General features: G+C 40.9%; 1 protein-coding gene and 1 pseudogene across 1 annotated transcript; both read left to right on the top strand.

The window, feature by feature from the left end:
- The first annotated feature begins 320 nt into the window (after positions 1 to 320).
- Positions 321 to 16,270, top strand: LOC114614852 (guanylate-binding protein 4-like). The gene is made up of 11 exons (XM_028760496.1): positions 321 to 586; positions 4,527 to 4,722; positions 6,315 to 6,442; positions 8,032 to 8,141; positions 8,750 to 8,946; positions 10,678 to 10,923; positions 12,153 to 12,433; positions 13,225 to 13,437; positions 14,651 to 14,753; positions 15,063 to 15,256; positions 15,516 to 16,270. The coding sequence occupies exons 2-11, from the start codon at positions 4,533 to 4,535 to the stop codon at positions 15,735 to 15,737; spliced, it is 1,884 nt and encodes a 627-aa protein (XP_028616329.1). The 5' UTR covers positions 321 to 586; positions 4,527 to 4,532; the 3' UTR covers positions 15,738 to 16,270.
- Positions 16,271 to 16,715: 445 nt separating this feature from the next.
- LOC114614806 lies at positions 16,716 to 19,544 on the top strand (annotated as a pseudogene).
- Positions 19,545 to 19,720: the final 176 nt, after the last annotated feature.

Raw genomic sequence — 19,720 nt, 5'->3', positions numbered from 1 at the left:
GACACAGCAAGCTGATCCGTGGGGGATGTAAAAAAGGGGGAAGCCAGAGTTCTGATGTAAATGTTAACTGTACGAGGAGGTTAACCCAATCTGCATCCTACATCACATGATGTACACAGTGCACGGAAACACCCCATTACCTTCTTAATATGTACAGTAGTAATATCATGCATGGGTTGCAAATTTTTAAGTTAACAACGTTTCATTCGCATCAACCTCTTGGAATAAGCCAGTGGCTCACCGTGGCAGGAGTTGGCATATTCCTGTTGCAACATTCTCTTATTTCCCAATAAAAGTCAGTATTTAGAGAATCAGTGAATTGTTTTTGTAGGTCCATCTGGCAGGGAAGACTGTAGATTTCCCCCACTGTTTCCCAGCTTTTGTTTTCTTTCCTGGAAACGGTGGGTGCAAAAGCTTCTCACAAAAACAGCTTAAGCCTATGCAGTTTCGATTTCAGTTTTCTATCCCACCCCACAGCTAAATGCATGCAATATCCGGTTTGACTCTGAGGTTTAAGAATAGAGCTTTCAGGAGGAATCCTAACTGTGCTGAACCCGGGTAGCAGAGAATCATCCCCTGCAGGCAGGTGAGTTCCCTGCGACTCGGTACCAAATGTACACATCTCTAAGGAGCTTCAGGGGTGGTCCGGAGGTCCCAGGGCACAAGCTGCACGCTGGGTGCAAGAAAACACTGGCAGGTAGACCGCGATCAGAGGCTGTTTGATGGTTTCAGGGTATGTGGCGAGGCTACTTCAGTGGAGCCAGTCGTGGGGGTTGAGAGTTTCCAAGGGAACATTAGCCCATTGCGGTGCACTACCTCCCTGGTAAGAGGGTGAAGTCCCTTTTGGATCAGAGGGACATAACCCCTCCAGGCAGAGCTTCCTCCTTATCTATCACTGGGCTTAAGTGCCCCTGCAGCTACGTGCTCAGCCTGGAGTTGAAGAAACGGAAAACAGAGGCATCCCAGTCTAATTCCTGGGGAATTCCCAATGGGCTCAGGTGAGCCTCAGTGGTACCAGTGCTCTCTCCTGCCCTGCGGTGGGGTGCCAGTCCTATTCTTATTATTTAAAAGTTTGCTTTTTTTTTCTATTTTCACCCTTTATTTGGAAAACAGGGCCACATTAAATTTTAGATTTTTAAATGAATTAACATGGTAATAAAAGTACAGCCTGAATTTGAAGAGTAAGTGTTTTTCCAGTTTGAGGGTAGGAGGTGCAAGATCATCTCCAAAGGAGAAGAGAACACATACTCAGTTAAAAACATCCAAAAGTTAAAAATAGCAGTAAAGCCTGAACCCCTTCACGTATTGTGAACCGTTTCAAAGTGTAGTCCATCCAAGAAAGGTTTCAGACATGTTTTGGAGCTTGTGAAAAATCTAGGGCAGAAGCAGTTTTTACTGTCTTCTGTGTGACTCAGGCTACCTTTGGAAACCGTGGATTATTTACATGACCAATTACAGTTATGTAATTCTACTTATTTAATGTGGATTTGAAACTTCTTAGTTGGGATAATACCCCAGACCTGCATAATAGCAGGGAGAAAAAAAATAACATGTTCATCAATATGTTCGTAATATAGATAGATAGAACTGGTCATTAAGTTAGTGTCTTTCACAGAATTTAAAGGTGAGCTTACGTTTCCCACTGACACCTACTCTGGGTTGATGTTAAGTAAAGGAACACTTATAGTTTTTAAGATGCCACCAGAGGACAAACAACACCTAGAGTGCAGGTTGTATCATAATGAGGGGCCACTAATAAATTGAGAGTTTGTATTTCTTAATTAAGATATTTATCAGTTTAGAGAAGGTGAATTGGGGAAGTTGGTTCTATCAGGGAAGTTTTGGTAGCAGGGTCTATTAAAGGGAGACAGGCAAATTGGTGTTTATTTCTTGATCCACTGAGCAGCTTATAGACTTCCCAAGCATTCATTCAGAGTGTATGTGTATGCATGGCCTCCAACACACGTGGAAAGGAGACACAGTAGTGTTTAATAGTTAGGGTTCTTTCAAGAGATAATGCACCGTCAGAGCTTTGCCCACAGAAATATTTATTGGTGAGGATGTATTTTCAGAGAAATTAGCCACTGGAGAGAAATGGTAGTGAAACAGATGGAAAATGATGATTTGCTGGTGTAAGGCCACGTGCTTGTCACTTACCATTGTACAGAAAGTGACCTGAAGGTCCTGGGGCTGGCCTCAGTTGGTGGCATGCTTGTCTAGCATCTGTGAAGCTTTGGCTTCAGTCCTCAGCAGCATAGAAACTGGGCATGGCACGACTCATCCATGACCCTGGCCTGCAGGCAGTGGAAGCAACAGAAATAGTGGTTTTTGGTTTTTTTCGTTGTTTAATTTTTCAATGTATTCACTTTATATCTCATTCACTGGCCCTCTCTCAGTCACCCTCTCCCACAATCCTTCCTTCGTTCCCCTCCCCTTCTCCTCTGAGCAGGAGGTGCCCCCTGGGTATCCCCCCAACCCTTCCGCTCCCTCTGAGGTCAGACAAGGCAGCCCAGCTAGAAGAACATATCCCATGATCAGGCAACAGCTTTTGGGATAGCCCCCACTCCAGTTGTTTGAGACCCACATGAAGACCAAACTACACATCTGTTGCATATGTGCAGGGAGGCCTAGGTCCAGCCCATGTATGTTCTTTTGTTGGTGGTTCAGACTCTGAGAGTCCAAAGACTCCAGGTTAGTTGACTCTGTTGGTTTTCCTGTGGACTTCCTATCCCCTTTGGAGCCAGCAATCCTTCCTCCTGTTCTCTCGTTAGATTCCTCAAGCTTCATCCACTGTTTGGCTGTGAATGTCTGTATCTGTCTGACTCAGCTGCTGGGTGGAGCCTCTCAGAGGACAACATTCTCCTGTCTGCAAGCATAATAGAACATCATTAATAGTGTCAGGGATTAGTGCTTGCCCATGGCCAGTTATTGGTTGGCCATTCCCTCAGTCTCTGCTCCCTCCCCAGTGTCTGCATTTCTTTTAGACAGGATAAATTTTGGGTTGAAAGTTTTGTGGATGGGTTGATGTCTTTATCACTCCACTGGGGTTCCCTCCTGGCATGGGAGGTGGCCTCTTCAGGTCCCATATCCCCAGTGTAGCAATAAAATCTTAAGACACCAGATAAGCTTTCCTTTCTTAAATTGCTTCTGCTAAGTATTTTGTCCCATCCAGGAGAAAGGTAACTAACACATTGACCTTGTGTCTTTTGGCCTTGGGAATTTCACTGATTAGTTGTAAGAATAATACATAGATGCCCTGGGATTTTCACACAAATGCACATGGACAGCAAACAAAGACAGCTTCATTTTATCCTTGCTTATCCACATGCCTGTCAGATCGTTTCTTGTGGTTCTGTATGTCATAGCTAGAGTTCTATTGCTGTGAAGAGACGCCATGTCCACAGCAACTCCTATAAAGGAAAACATTTCATTGGGGCTGGCTTACAGTTCAATGGTTTAGTCCATTATTAGCATGGTGGAAAGCTTGACAGCACACAGGTAGACATGGTGCTGGAGGAGCTGAGGGTTCTACATCTGGATTGGCAGGTAACAGGAAGAGAGAAAACCACTGGGCCTGGCTTGAGTTTCTGAAACCTCAAAGCCCCCCATTCCCTCCTAACACATTTCCTCCAACAAGGTCACAGGTCCTAATCTTTTCAAATAATGTCACTCTCTATGAGCCCATGGGTGCCATTTTCATTCAAAACACCACCTTACTAAGACAGCCAGTGTAGAACACCATTCCTTTCTTCAGGCTGGGGTTATGGGGGTGGGGCTGGATGCCATTACATAACAAATATGTGATATACAAAGTGCAATGAGGAGTTTTTATCCCCTTGGCCAGCAATCCTTCCTCCTATTCTTCCTTCAGAGTCCCCAGGCTCCATCCACAGATTGGGTGTGGATGTCTATATCTGTCTCTATTTGTTATGAATGAAAATGGCTGCTTGAGACCTTGTTGAAGTGGAATAAGGTGAAAATGACCAATTACTAGATTTGCTTAAAGCACTGCTTTCGACTCTGCTTTTTGCCAAGCATGACTGCACTTTGCTCCCTGGTACAGAACAACCTAGAGAAATAGCTAAAAGACAAGGAGTCACTGCCCTTAATCCAACAAAAAAGATTGCACCTGTCAAATGTAATCTATGTCTTTGTAAAGCAAAAACTTGACTGCCATGTATTCTTCTGGGGGAAAACAAAAAACAACAAGAACAAAAAACAATCTTGTCTTGCCTGCTTGCCACATCTTGTGGTTTTAGAGTATAACATAAAACTGGAAACTGGACTCTGGACAGAAGCCTTCAGGAACTATCCTGGCTTTGGGTTACTGGTGACATCTCTCTTACTCCTGTTGCTTTGAAAGAGCTTATGCCAAAGAGACTCATGAAACATTGTCACACAAACTTAACAACAGCAAAGAACAATAATACTAAGTTGACACGCCCATTGCACAGACACATTGATGTGACACTAGAGGTGGCTTTGAGATCTCATATTCAACTGAGAAGGCTTTTTGGGGTTTTCAGGTTACCATGACATCTGGTGCCAACATGAAGGCTCCGATCTGTCTAGTGGAAAATGAGAATAAAGAGCTGAGGGTGAACCCCAAAGCAGTGAACATTCTTGAGAGGATCACTCAGCCTGTGGTGGTGGTGGCCATCGTAGGACTGTACCGCACGGGAAAGTCCTACCTGATGAACCGCTTGGCTGGACAGAAGCATGGTGAGTATCATCCTCAGACAGGACAGAGGCCATTTGGAATTGTTGACAATGCAAAGTGATCATTCTTTCCTGCCCATGTCAATCCCCATAACGTTTCCTCCTCTCATCTTGCTGACTTTAGAGTCCATGGAGTGCAATTCATTGTGTTTGTTTATTAAAATGAAGAAGATGGAATGATGGAAGGAAGAAAGAAAGGGAGGAAGGACTGCCTCTGTGAGGCTGGAAAAAGGGAGAAAGGAGAGAGAACAGGAGGAGGGGGCAGGGGAGGGAGAGAGGGAGAGAGAAGGAGGAATGAGAGTAGGAGGGAAGAGAGAGGACAGGAGGGGAGGGAGGGAGGGAGGGAGGGAGGGAGGGAGGAGAGAGAACAGGAGGAGAGGGAGGGAGGGGAGGGAAAGAGAGAGAGAATAGGAAGGTAAATCTGTGTTTATGTTACATCTTTTTTGAGATAATTATATTTTATGCCCTATTCATCACTTAAATAGCTATATCTATGTTTCGCTTGTTAGCCTTTAAAATATGCATAATGCAACATACAGGAGGTTACATAAAATACAGTGTATGACATAATTAACAAATTCTTCTTTCTTTACTGACGAGGTCAAACTGTCAAGCTTTGTGACATTCAAATGCTGCTTCATGTCATCTTACAGTCTTCCAAGGCTTATTATTTTCGTGAATCTTCCCCACTGATTTACAAAGACAGTTATAAAAATCTAAGTATGTATCTATAAAAATCAGTTCACTTTAATCTAGTATTAAACTTCTTAAGGAGTATGCATATATATATATATATATATATATATATATATATATACACACACACATATATACTTAAGTAACACATATATGTATATTTTAATGTATTACAATATCTATATTGGAAGTGTCCTGATGTCCCTGGCTTCTTTTGCTCAACACCCAGTTTGTCATAAATATTATTAAATTACTAATTTTTAATTTCATAGCATGTCATTATATAAATAACATTATTTATTGTGGTCAACACTGATTTATTTCCAGAACTTATTTTATAGGACAAGGCTTTCACACATAAGCTTTTCTTTATGTTGTCACATTTTTTTTGCATGAACTTCTTTTTGTGTAACATGATCAGAAGTGAATCTCTGCGATTGCAAGACATTCACATGTGTAGTGTTTCTTGAGGATATCATATTGCATTTTAAACTTTATGTGTAGTTTATATGTCTATTCGTAGCAATAGAATATTCTTCACTCCTTTACAAAAAATTGTTTCTGCTTTGAAATTTTGCTAATGTGGTGAACTTGGTTTAATGCCACTAGCTTATAGACAAGAGGGAAACAGCTCTTCACGACTTGCAATTTGCATATCTTGCTTTGTAAACTTCACACTCAAGTCTTTTAAAAACCAGAGCATCCTGTTTTCTTCTTATTGATCTTTTGATAATTTGCCCTGGTTGCACTACTTTCTTCTTCCTTTGTAGACCATGCAGATACTCTTTCTCTCCTAATACCTTGTACCTGAATAAGCTCAGCGCTAAGGGTGGAACCTCTGCTTCCTATATGCTAAGAAATCACATAAATCCATGTTGCTTTCATATTCTCTCACACAGGCTTCAATCTGGGCACCACAGTTAGGTCGGAAACTAAGGGCATCTGGATGTGGTGTGTACCTCACCCCAGCAAGCCCAAATACACACTCGTGCTTCTGGACACAGAGGGCTTAGGTGATGTGGAGAAGGTAAGACTGGTTTCAGTTCTCTGTGGACCATTTGACTGCTGCTTTAGTCCAACTTCTGTACTGGTTGCAAGAATTGCAACCAAGTTATTGATAAGGAGAATAAGCTGCTTTCCTTGGTGAAGGTACTCCTTTCATAAACTCAAACACTTTGTTGTAATGGCAGATAGTCTTATCTTGACACTTGTATGAGTCATACAGTTCAGCAAACATGTATTGAGAAGCTGAATTTCAGGGTTTCATACTATATACCATAAGTCCTGCAGTGGAAGGCACAGATACATAGTTTAGTCCAGGAGGAACCAGGCATACACTCTAAAATCAGTAGAAGGTGCGGTGGGTTCAGAGAAGTAGACAATTAACCAAGTTATATGATTGTGTAATCTTTCCTGAAGGCAAGCTGTCATCTTTGAGGTTATTGAAAATTGTAATCTAACTGTAGGCAGTAGCAATAGCCTTAGACCTCCATTGCTGTTAACATAGGGGTAACCATTTCATTATGGCATACAAAATTCCCAATATTCAATCCTGTATTAAACCAAGATGAATTCTTCTGCAAGCAAGTTGGTGTCTGACCTAAGCTTTGCTTCTATTGATCTGAATTCAGTGTTTTTAGGGATATCGAAATGGACATTTGAAAAAATAATATCCCCTCAGAATATAAAAGGTTTCCTGCCCGCTACATCACATCCAATAAACCCAGAATCCATACTATTGTGCACACGAACAAGGGAGAGACACTACAGCATACCATGTTGATAGGGTTTGACCCACTGGCTCTGACGTTTCTGGACAGGATAGCATCTAACTCTGCCTGACCTTTCCAGCATCACATCTCACCTCATGACTTCCTGCCCCAACTTTCAAGTCCTCCCACACAGCAACCGCTTCACTCAAACAAAGTACGTGTGCAATACATTCATATGGCCTGTGCTTTATGACTTTTTATTTACTGAGTATTTCTCTTCCCACATATGTGATTTATTAAATCTGTAATTATGCCTACTAGCAACTATTTTTTTTTTTTTAAAAAAAGCTGTTTTCATACCATTGCCATCATATCCCATTTACAGTCACATTGGTCTAAAATTATATAGAGCCCTTCTTGCCACTTATTAAAATTAATTATTTTTCTTCTCTATTAGCATTTCATTCTACTTTTGGCACAGGTGATCGTCATAGTTGTGTTTCTATATGTACGGGACTTCTTGCCTGTCTCTATCGTTATATGGCAGTTTGCATTCTCACGGCTCAATGTAGTCCATGAGATTGTGGAGATGTTCCAAGAATAGTAGTCTAATTTCAGACTTTAATATGACATAACCAATGAACTGTTAATGAAATGGTGTGTTATTACTGTGCACATATTTCACTGTGTTTAAGCACTACAGCAAACATTTTTAATACTTTGACAGTGTCTGATTTTGGTTGTGGAAACTGGTTAGGGTCTGTTTCGATATTGAAAAGGAAATATGAATTTCTTTTTCTTCATCCTGTTAATATGCTGCATTTCTGATTAAGCAGCAAATAAACAAATGTATGAAAGAATGGAGGTTAGAGTCTCAAGTCCTTTGTCCTTATGTATGTTCCAGGGTGACCCTAAGAACGACTCGTGGATCTTCGCCCTGGCTGTGCTTCTGAGCAGTACCTTTGTCTACAACAGCATGAGTACCATCAACCACCAGGCCCTGGAGCAGCTGCAGTATCCTTCCAGGGACTGACTCACCATGTGTTGTTGACTTAAGATAATGGCAACTGGGTATATTGCATATATCACTCAGTTCTTAGGATTTAAGAAAAGGGTGTTGTACTGGCTGGTTTTGTGTGTCAACTTGACACAAGTTAGAGTTATCACAGAGAAAGAAACCTCCTTTGAAGAAATGCCTCCATGAGATCTAACTGTAAGGCATTTTCTTAATTAGTGATCAAGGGTGGAAGGGCCCATTGTGAATGGTGCCATGCCTGGACTGGTAGTCCTGGGTTCTATAAGAAAACAAGCTGAGCAAGCCAGGGGAAGCAAGCCAGTAAGTAACATCCCTCCATGGCCTCTGTATCAGCTCCTGCCTCCAGGTTCCTGCCCTGTGTGAGTTCCTGTCCTGACTTACTTTGGGGATGACCAGCAATGTGGAAGTGTAAGCTGAACAAACCCTTTCCTTTCCAACTTGCTTCTTGGTCATGATATTGTGTGCAGGAATACAAACCCTGATTAAGACAGGTATGCAGGACCAAGAGGGTGCTTGTAAAATGGATTTGTAAGAGAAATCTAGGAAGGGTATAGTGGTGCTGTTTATTCCTTAGCTAAGGTCCCAGCTATGTCACGGAACTGACAGAGCTGATCAGGGCAAAATCCACTTTACGATCTGAAGAAGTGGATGACTCTGATGAGTTTGTAAGTTTCTTTCCAGACTTTATCTGGACTGTTCGAGATTTCATTCTGGAGCTGAAGTTAGACGGACATGTCATCACAGAAGACGAGTACCTGGAGAACGCTCTGAAGCTGATTCCAGGTACCAAAGCCTAGCTTGGATGGGAAGAGTTCTAGCTATCTTGTTTGGAACTTGACATAAATGTTGATTTGACACTGACATAAGCTCTAAGTCAACAATAGCTGATGATAGCTGAAAAGCAATTGGTGAACGTTTTCCATGGTTATTATCATGGAACATCTTCAGCTGCTGGAGTTTAGGGGCAAGGGAAACAATGAGACACAAATGTTGGACCTAATGGTCTCCATCCAATTAAAAGTCAAAAAACTTAGGTGGATGGTAATAAATTATATAATGTCCATGCCCTACACATTGTGCTCCTTATAAAGGATTTCTGTGTCCCACCCTATCTTTCTCTTTCTTTCAATATATATATAGATGGATGTACATATATATACAAATATTCTCTTAATATGTATATTCTCTCTCTACATAGGTATGTGTCTGTGTGTGTGTGTGTGTAGTGTGTGAACTAACCCTAGCCTTGAATATATATTTATATTTATCTATCTTTCTACACACACACACACACACACACACTAAGAGAGAGTTTACAGATCACATAAAATTCCATAAAATGAGGTGATTTACTCAAGGTTGTGATTCGTTTGTACAGTGTATTTCACTACTACTTGACTACTTAAGATTTTTTTAGAGAGAGAATATAGTATAAATAATTAAGAAAAACACTGATATTTCCTTTCAACAAGACTCAAATCGTTTATTTTATCTTTCTTATAGCATATGCCTCTTCTCTTGACAGCCTTACAGTTAATATATTTGACATTAAATATTTATTGAATATACAGTATTTATCTCTTGAATCAATTTTATTGATTTATTCATTTTTTTCTTTCAACAAACATTCATTGAATGCTTTGGTGATATGGGATTGCTCTATTTCTCAGTCAACACTAACATACTGTAATTTAGGAAACAGAAGAGGTCTCTACATTGTAGTCATTTAATATTATTCCTCATAACTGGCAAGGCACAGAATCCTGAGTGTATTTATGGAGTATGTGTACAGGAAGCTGATGTGTGTGCTTTGCTGTCCTGACCTGATATGTTATATCATCTTTCATTTTTCCTGGCACCATCTTATTCTTCTCCACATCATTTTGTATCATAGCACAAATTCATTTCTGACAAGGATACAGGAAAATCAGAAAACATTTTCTAACACTTTGGATTCATTAGTTAATTATCCAGTAAATGTTTTTAAATTCTGAATTCACTGGGGCCTGTACCAAGTACTAGGAAGATCAAAGATTAGTTGCCCTCATCCCTTGGATGAATGGTCCTCTTAATCTTCACAATTACTTCATTGCTCTTTAACTCCATGCAGAAATGGATTTACCCTTGTCTTGGATCAGTGGTTCTCAACCTTCCTACTGCTCCAAATTTTACTATAGTACCTCATGTTGTGCCCAGCCATAAAATTCTTTCACTTCTACTTCACAACTGTAAATTTGCTACTGTTATGAGTCATAATGTAAATATCTGTGTTTTCCAATGGTCTTCAATGATCCCTGTGAAAGGGCCATTTGACTTCCAAAGGGGTCATGACTGACAAGTTGAGAACTACTACCGTAGATGTTTAAATGAAGAGTAGCCATGTGGGAACATTACAGCAGATGGAGAAATAAAAGAACAGCTGTGATCCCAAGCTCCCTGGAAAGGAAAACACTGGGCCCCCAGCCTGAAGACTGTCCTTTCAAAGAACAAATTTCATTTATATGTATTTTACAGGCAGGAGTCTCAAAGCCCAAAATTCTAACATGCCTAGGGAATGCATCAGACACTTCTTTCCAAGACGGAAGTGTTTTGTCTTTGATCGACCTACGAAAGAGAAAGACCTCTTAGTCCATGTTGAGGAAATTCCAGAGGACCAGTTGGATCACAATTTCCAAGTGCAATCAAAAATATTCTGTTCTTACATCTTCTCCAATGCAAAGGCCAAGACCTTGAAAGAGGGAATCATTGTCAATGGAAACCGTGAGTCACCCTTGCCCCAGTTAATATCTCTTTACTTTAAAACAGTGTGTTATAAAATATTGATTATTTGTTAGTATCTGATGTGACCACAAAGAAACAGCTGTTGATGCTACTCAGAAAATTATGTTCTAAGGGCAAAATTTTTAAGAAAAATATTGTCTCTCTACATGAGGCTTTACTGAAATCTAATACACGTTAAAGCATCCAATACATGATCAAAGAAGCAAGACGAAGGTTAAAGAGGGAATTCATGTGTTTGAAGTAATGTAAAGGACACTTGTGTTTCTTTGTCTGGCTGGAAAGGACAGTTCTAATGTAGGTAATGAGGCTAAGGTTCCTAAAAGTTTACTGTGAGTTTGAAATTTAAAAAAAATCATTATTTTTGGCTAGTATGATGGCTCACTCTATTGACTAGTAGAGTGCTTAGCTTGCAGGCATGAGTTCAGTCTCCCAATTCTACCTACAGTATTGAGAGTGGGGTTACAGACCAGGAACTGGGGGCTTGGCAGAGGCAGGCGGGTTCTGGGGGCCAGTTTGTCTACTTTTAGCCAGTGAGAGACTTTGTCTCAATAGAATATATAAAATTAAAAGCAGGCGAGAGCATCATAAACAGCCTCAGATGGGTTGCCTTCTTCAGCCATAATAGGAGGGGAGGCAACTGATCTTATTGTAACTTGATATGCCATGTTTGGTGGCTTTATCCCTGGGAGGCCTGTCCTTTTCTGAATGAAAATGGAAGGGGTAATAGATGAGGAGGGAGAAGGTGAGGAGGGCAGTAAGGGAGGAGGTGGGAGGGGGAGGTAGAGGGGAAGCTGCAGTCAGGATGTAATATGGGAGGTTAAATGATAGAAAACATAAAGTTTAAGTGAAGGATGCATCTGAGGCAACAAAGGTTATTTGGCGTCTACACACATACACAACCCACACACAACATAACTATTGTCTTCTGTACACATATCCTTCCATGAAATGGCTCCAGACAGTCATATGATGCCCGTACTGAGAGCTGCTCCTCTCACACAATTCTCTGTTATTGTCCTGAAATTTTGGATTTTTTTTTTAAACAGATCATCACTTTTATCTGAGGCTGGTCTCCCACAAATAGGTCTTTGCTCTCGTTCATGAACTTTTCATTGCTTAAGCAGTCTACTTCATTGCTGATTCTTGAATCATGTGAAATTAACCAAAGCTAGTTTGACATTTAGCCTTAAATTCTGTGCCTCGGCCAGGACTGGCGACTCTGGTGACGACCTACGTGGGTGCTATCAATAGTGGAGCGGTGCCATGTTTAGAGAACGCAGTGACGACTCTGGCCCAACGTGAGAACTCCATAGCAGTGCAGAAGGCAGCTGACCACTACAGTGAGCAGATGGCCCAGCGAGTGAGGCTCCCCACAGACACGCTCCAGGAGCTGCTGGATGTGCATGCAGCCTGTGAGAAGGAAGCCATTGCTGTCTTCATGGAGCACTCCTTCAAGGATGAGAATCAGCAATTCCAGAAGAATTTGGTGGTACTGTGTCTGTGTCTTTTCTTTTCTGTTCTGGATTCCCACCTTTAGGAGTATTGATTAACAGTTGCCATCTTGACCTTGTCAATCTCCATTCTTATGAGTGACAGGGTTCTACAGGATCAAAAGTCAGGGACTCGGTTGTTTTTTTACTGGTGGAGAGGAATTTTCAATGTACCTATCACATGTGCGTTAGCTCAGTTTTGTGGATTATTAGTACAGTGCAGGGAGGCTAGACCCCTCTGCTCAGGCTGTCAGAGGACAGAAACAAGTTGTAAAGTGAGTTCAGCTCTGGAGAGTCTCCGAACTCAAGAGAAACCCCCGGACTGTAATTGATACAATTCAACATGGTGGTGTTTTATCTCCACACACCCATATCTTCCATGGAGTAATTAATGAAGAGTTCATAAACCTACACGAAGTTCCAGTCACTGTGCGGAGTTGCTTTTTCATGCTACATTTTCCCCCTATATGAATCTCTGGAGGAAACTCCCTGCCAGCCAGGTTCCATTGCTCATTTGGTGGTAGCTTCACAGTTAATCTCAGTGTCTCTGAAAGAGCCTGAGGTTCTGCCATTTGACCTTGTTATTTCACAGGGCATGAGCCTGGCCACAGGAAGGGTGGGTGATTTCTAAGGTTACTTAGAAAGTTGCTCAGGGACTCTGTGCGACTGAAGAGAGTTTTCTAACTCGTGCTGTACTTTTCACAGCTGAGTTTATTACTTTCATAAAGACCACAGTTGGATCCGTGTTTTAACAGCTTCCTTTTCTGATATCTCAATGATCTCCTGTCAGGTCACCATAGAGGAAAAAAAGGAAGATTTCTTGCAACAGAATGAAGCAGCATCTCTCAGTCACTGCCAGGCTGAACTGGACAAGCTCTCAGCGTCCTTGAGGGAGAGCATCTCACGTGGGGCTTTCTCTGTCCCTGGGGGTCACCATCTCTACCTAGAGGCCAGGAAGAAGGTTGAGCAGGACTATGAGCGAGTGCCCAGGAAGGGAGTGAAGGTGAGGGATGAGGGTGAGCATCAAGGAGATGGGTTTAGGGTTGACAGGAAGTATCTTCCTCCTTAGAACTCAACTGAACAGTTGCTGAGGCAAGGGAAGAGCAAGTCTACCTATAAACTTCCAGCTTCTCTAGACCCAGAGTAAATGATTCTTATTTATTTATTCAAAAATTTCATTGTATTTTATTGTTATACTACACACACTACTAGGTTACATTAAGAAATTTTCACATACACACACATAAACACATACAGACACATACAAGGTTTGATGAACATATAGCCCATATCTCTCTATCCTTTTTTTCAACAAAACCAAAATTAGTCTTTCCCCCAAAGTAGTTTAAAATAAATAGTTATGACTGGAATGGAACAATTTTTCTATTGATTAAACATGGCAATTGTTTCTGAAATAAATACATGGGATTTGAAGATCAAAGATGCAATTGCCCATAAGATATTGATGATCTTGCCTAGATATAAATAGTCTTTTGGCCACATCAGGGCAAGAATTATCCTGGCACAAACATTGAAAAGAAATAACAGTTCAATTAGTATTACCATAGTTGCAATAATAATAATGTTCATATATTCAACACCCTTTTCTTAAAAGATTTATTAATTTATTTAATGCGTATGAGCACACTGTCCTTGACACACCAGAAAAGGGCATCAGATCCCATTACAGATGGTTGTGAGCTACCATGTGGTTGCTGGAAATTGAACTCATGACCTTTGAAAGAACAGCCAGTGCTCTTAACCATTGAGCCATCTCTCCAGCCCCCTCAAATCTCTTGTTTAAAGCTTTAGTCCCCATTGTGTTGTTGTGAGATGGAATCCTGATGTAACCAGACCAGACTGGCACTGAATTTGCAGTCCCACGACCTTAGCCTCCCCAGTGTTAGGATTACAGACATGAGCCACCATGCCCAGACTTTAATACCCTAACATTACATGACAGATCTCATCAGTAACCTGAAAGCACATGCTACTTTGGAAGTTACAATTCAATCCTTAGAATAAGGGTATAATTAGGTGCTACTGTTGTGCACATTTAAGAGCTGTTGGATGGGATGGCTGAGATCCTAATGTATTTTAAGGCCACAGAAGAACAGGCAGGGTGGCTCAGTGTACTAAGCAGCCATGCAAACCTCAGAAGTCAGTTCTGACATGTGTTTTCGTGACCTGACAATTTCTCCTGATTGTTTCACCAGGCAAATCATGTCCTTCAGAACTTCCTACAGTCACAGATTCCCATAGAGGATTCCATTCTTCAGTCGGACAAAGCCCTCACTGATGGCCAGAAGGCCATGGAAGGTATGTGGGAGGACTCGGTTCTCACAGCTATTTGGAGGCTTCTGCTAAGCCTGCTGACTGATGAACAGGAAGATCTTCTGAGATAGGTTTCACACTTCTGCTAATCTGAAATTAAGAGGGTTTTGGTATGGTCTCACTCAGGAACTGTGACAGGCACCTTCCGGCATCATTCTGAAGTGTGTTCTGGGGTTTGGTGGCTAGAATTCAGACTTCTCTCTTGTTTCAAAATCAGCTATGTCACTGAACCAAAGAAAGGAGAGCTCAGTCCTGACCCTTGTGTCTTGCCTCTCTCAAACCTTTGTGGGACAGCTGAGCGGGTTCAGAAGGAGGCGGCTGAAAAGGAGCAGGAGCTACTAAGACAGAAGCAGAAGGAGCTGCAGCAGGTGATGGAGGCTCAAGAGAGAAGCTACAAGGAAAATATGGCCCAGCTGCATGAGAAGATGGAGACAGAAAGGAAGAACATTCTGAGAGAGCAAGAAGAGAGGCTGGCACACAAGTTGAAGGTAAGGCTGGGTGGACCCCTTAACTTCTCAGATGGACAGTACCCAGGTCTGTCCTTGTCCAGCATCTCTCCCTCTTCTGAGTGGTACAGAGGGAATGCAGGCTGTTTTGAGTCATCTGTCATAACCCAGGGATCAGGCAAATTCATCAATGAGCGTGTTTTGGTAGAGAGATAGATATGTCCTTCACTCCCTGAGTTCCAAATACAAACCTCCCACCTTCAAGAGGCATGGTTTTCCAAGTGTATTTTTCTTTTCATAGATCCAAGAAGACATGCTTAATGAGGGATTTAAAAGGAAATGCGAAGCAATGGATTCAGAGATAAGCCATCTGCAAAAAGAGATTCAACAAAATAAGGATAAGAATGGCTCATTGGGTGCTCAACTCTTTGATGGGTTTGGAAATGTGTTAGTTTCAGTATTGCCTGGTGCTGGTAAGTTAGTTGGTCTAGGGATGAAAATTTTAAGCAGCCAAATGAAATAGGCAAAGAATTCTTGTTGGAAAACTGTAGGTATGGGTCCCCCACCCCCCAAGTCCATCTCATATTAATTTCATTCATTAAGTTTCAAAACCCAAGGATATAGACCACTCTCCATACACTGATGGCAAAGCCCCATTGCTGAAGACAACCTGTATACAACTCATTGAACAATGGAGAACTCAAGCTGGTGTTCATAGACCCTTCATCCTACATGCTAACGTCTTTGGCACAGAAAGATACTCTGCATGCTACCAAAGGAAAAACACAAATGCCAAACCGGCAACAAACCCTTTGACCTAAAATGGCATCCTGCCTGCAAAATATGCAAATGCAGTGGTGTCATAAAGCTTGTGGAAGTGACCAACCAATATCTGATTTGACTTAAGGGCAGCTTCACCGGATGAAAACCACACCTGACACTGCCTGGGTGATCAAGAACCTGAGATCAGATAGCCCAGGGAAACCCCAAGTAAAACCAAATACAATTGTTGTATTAAAAAAAGAAGTAGCAATAAAATGACTCTTATTGACACTCTGCTGTACTCATAGAAGAGTGCCTTGCTCAGCCATCATCATGGAAGCTTCCTCCTGCAGCAGATGGGGACAAATACAGAGACCCACAGCCAGACATTATACAGAGAGTGAGAGACTTGGGAACATTCAACCCTAAGTGGTGCGTCTTCCTCAAATCCCTCCCCTTGGGGCTCAGGAACATTGTGAAAGAGGAGACAGAGAACATGTAAAAGCCAGAGGGGATAAAGGGCACCAGGAAAACACCCACCTCTTGGGGCTGGAGAGATGGCTCAGACATCAAGAGCACTGGTTGCTCTTCTGGAGGACCCTGGTTCAATTCCCAGCTCCCACATGGCAGTTCACAGCTGTCTGTAACTCTAGTGCCCAGGGCTCTCATACCCTCATACAGACATACATGCAAACAAACAAACAACAATAAACCAAAAAAACCCAACCAACTAAAAACAAAAACCAAATACAAACAAACAAACCAACCAACCAAAAAAACCCCACCAACACATATAAAAATTAAAAAAAATTATTAAAAAAAGAAAAAGAAAATAATGTCTGCTAAATCAATATGATCAATGTACATACAAACTCCCAGAGTCAGGCAATGACACACAGGACCTGCATGGGTGTGCACTAGTTGGGGCCTAAGGCTGAAAGGAAAAGTGGACATATGCCCCCATCCCTAACCCAGAAGCAATCTCCAACTGATAACCACTTACAAATGAAAATTTATTTTTCTCCAAGAGAGTTTCATTGGGGAAACAAATTACTCCTTCTTGTGGACTGGGCTGTAAGTCAGTATCTGAGGGGGCAGATACAGATAGGAGGGGAGGTGGGGACAAACTGGGAGGAGCCGATGGAGGGGAAACTGTGGTAATGATATATGTTAATGTGAGGGGGGAAATCCATTTTCAATTAAAGGGAAACAAGTAAAAGTAATCCATTAAACGTTTTTTTCTCAAATGATGGGCACTGTCCACCAGTTGGTGGATATACAGCAGCAATGCGTCCACCTCGCTATCTGCTGCAGTGCCAGCTTCCCTAAAGGGTACCCTCACAGTGATTTTCCTTCATGGATTGGGAGCTACTGGGCAAGGATGGGCAGAAGCCATTGCAGGTATCAGAACTAACACGTCAAGTCCATCTGCCCACATGGCACCTGTTATGCCTTTTATATTAAATACAAATATGGCCATGCCTTCTTGGTTTGCTATTGGACTTTCCCCAGGTTCCCAGAGGAAGAAACTGGAATTAAACAGGTTGCAGGAAATGTAAAAGCTTTGATAGATCAAGAGGTAAATGGATGGCATTCCTTTTAACAGCATTATTTGGGGTGTATTTTCTCAGGGAGGGAATTGATCTTTGTATCATGCTCTTAGAACTCAGCAGAAACTGCAGGGCACCAGTGGGGTGAGTTGTAGGCTTCCACTTCGGGCTTCTTCTCCACAGGCACCAGTAGGCTATCAATAGCGTTAACAGAGATATTTTTGTTCTCCAGTGCCATGGAGATTGTGACCCTTTAATTCCCCTAACATTGGTTCTCTTACTGCTGAAAGACTAACAGCTCTGGTAAATCCAGCCAATGTAACATTCGAAACCTATGATACTTTGGTGCACGGTGTATGTCAACAGGAAATGATGGATCTCAGGCAACTCACTGATAAACTTCTACCTCCAATGATTGACATCACTAAGAGCCTTGTGTAGGACGTTGGCTGGCATCACTGTAGTAGAGTATAAACCTTTTTCCATACCTGATGGGAAAACTTCTAATGTTTGCAGTGTTAAAATGATTTGCAAATACATACCATTAAGACAGACTAAATGATCTTTTCCTCATGGGAAATGTATGATTCCTTAATTTTTTACCACATATATCTGGATTATACAATCCGGAGTATACAAGTGTTAAAGAAGAAGTAAGTTGCTAGCTTTTTTTTTTCTTCAATTAATCCAGCAGAGTCTTGATACATCATTTGAAAATTACTAGTAAGCTCACTGAAAAAAAGAAATCAGGTCTAAATAAGCCGTTAGGATGTAAATGACTTTTTAATTTTGTGAATTAGGCTGTGATTTTACTCCACAGTTTTATAGTCTCCATGCAATGTCTGTATTCTTATATGTGTCTTCATATATGCATGGTTATAACACATATGAATTAGATGGTATTACAGTACCCTTACTACTAGGGATAATGCTTTTAAAGCACCAAAAAGTAATATTGCTCTCTTAGTTAATGGCCCTTTGATTAGGGGACCAGGCTTTTTTGCTGTTTAATTTTTCTTCTCTCAAGAAGTAAAAGATGGTTGGTTTCTTTCTTTCTTGATTTTTCTATAGAAGTCCAATATTGCCTCTCTGCCATAAAAACCTACCAATATATACTATAATTTCACATTGGAAACCCAGACAGGGTATTTCAAATCTAGGTAATGTGAAAAAAAGCAAATATTACTTAAGCTTATGTGTTAAATAATTAGACACTAGTCTAGCTTTAGACTGTAGAGTTACCAGAATCTTCAGTACCGGTAATAAATAAAGTCGTGTGGCTTTATTTTTTGGTAAAGAACTGAAAGAGTAAATAAAATCTTGTTATATTCAGAAATAAATACTTCAGATCAGTTTTGAAATCTAATTCTAAAACAGTTACAACTTATGGAAGAGTCTGAGTTTACATTTTCTGTACATTTGTTATGCTTAAAACCAAATACTGTTCAAATGAGCAACTAAAAACTTTTATTTTTATCTGTTCATGATCTAATTAGAAAATTCCAATTTAGGTTAAAAAAAAAGTTTGAGAATAAGTCTCCTGTGCATATATTAAAATAGCAACAATTTGAATTTAAAGTATCCAGAATTTTGGTGAAAATTATTTAAATTAATTTATAGATAATATAAACTGATTCTGAATATGTTTCAAAGTTATGGTTACTTATGAACCGTTGCTTTTGTTGCTTTTCTTGCTGTGTATCACCTGACTACGACCGTGCTAAGAAGCATCTTTATGAATGGATGCTAGCTGATGTGAAGACCATTTGTATGGACTAGACAGAATGTTAATGATGAAGCCATGTGCTCATGTTTGGGTTTAAAACAATTTCAAACAATCACTTGCTATTTTGCTTCTAAGAATCTTACTTTAACTCACTTTAGTTATGCCGTCAGTAAAGTTTTATTTGGGGTAAGAAATTTTCCATTGAATTCTTGTGCTGTAATGTGGGAAAATGTCATGTTTTTCACAGTTTCTGTCAATGCGAAATAAAATTTAATTCTGGCAAAAAAGTCTATATGGTGTGTGGGTGTGGGTGTGCATGCATGTGCGTGTGTGTGTGTAGAATATGTGTTAGTGTAGGTATGATGGACACTTCCCATTGTCTCTCCTCATCTGCTTTGTGTGAGACAGGGTTAGTTTGCTTGTGCATTACTTCCTGTTGCTTACCCCAGGCTAGCTGACCAAGTTCTC

This window comes from Grammomys surdaster, unplaced genomic scaffold (assembly GCF_004785775.1).
Source record: "Grammomys surdaster isolate TR1022 unplaced genomic scaffold, NIH_TR_1.0 126531, whole genome shotgun sequence".
Lineage (NCBI taxonomy): Eukaryota > Metazoa > Chordata > Mammalia > Rodentia > Muridae > Grammomys > Grammomys surdaster.
Note: the sequence above shows the minus strand (reverse complement) of the source record. Positions and strands in the feature narration are given on the sequence as shown.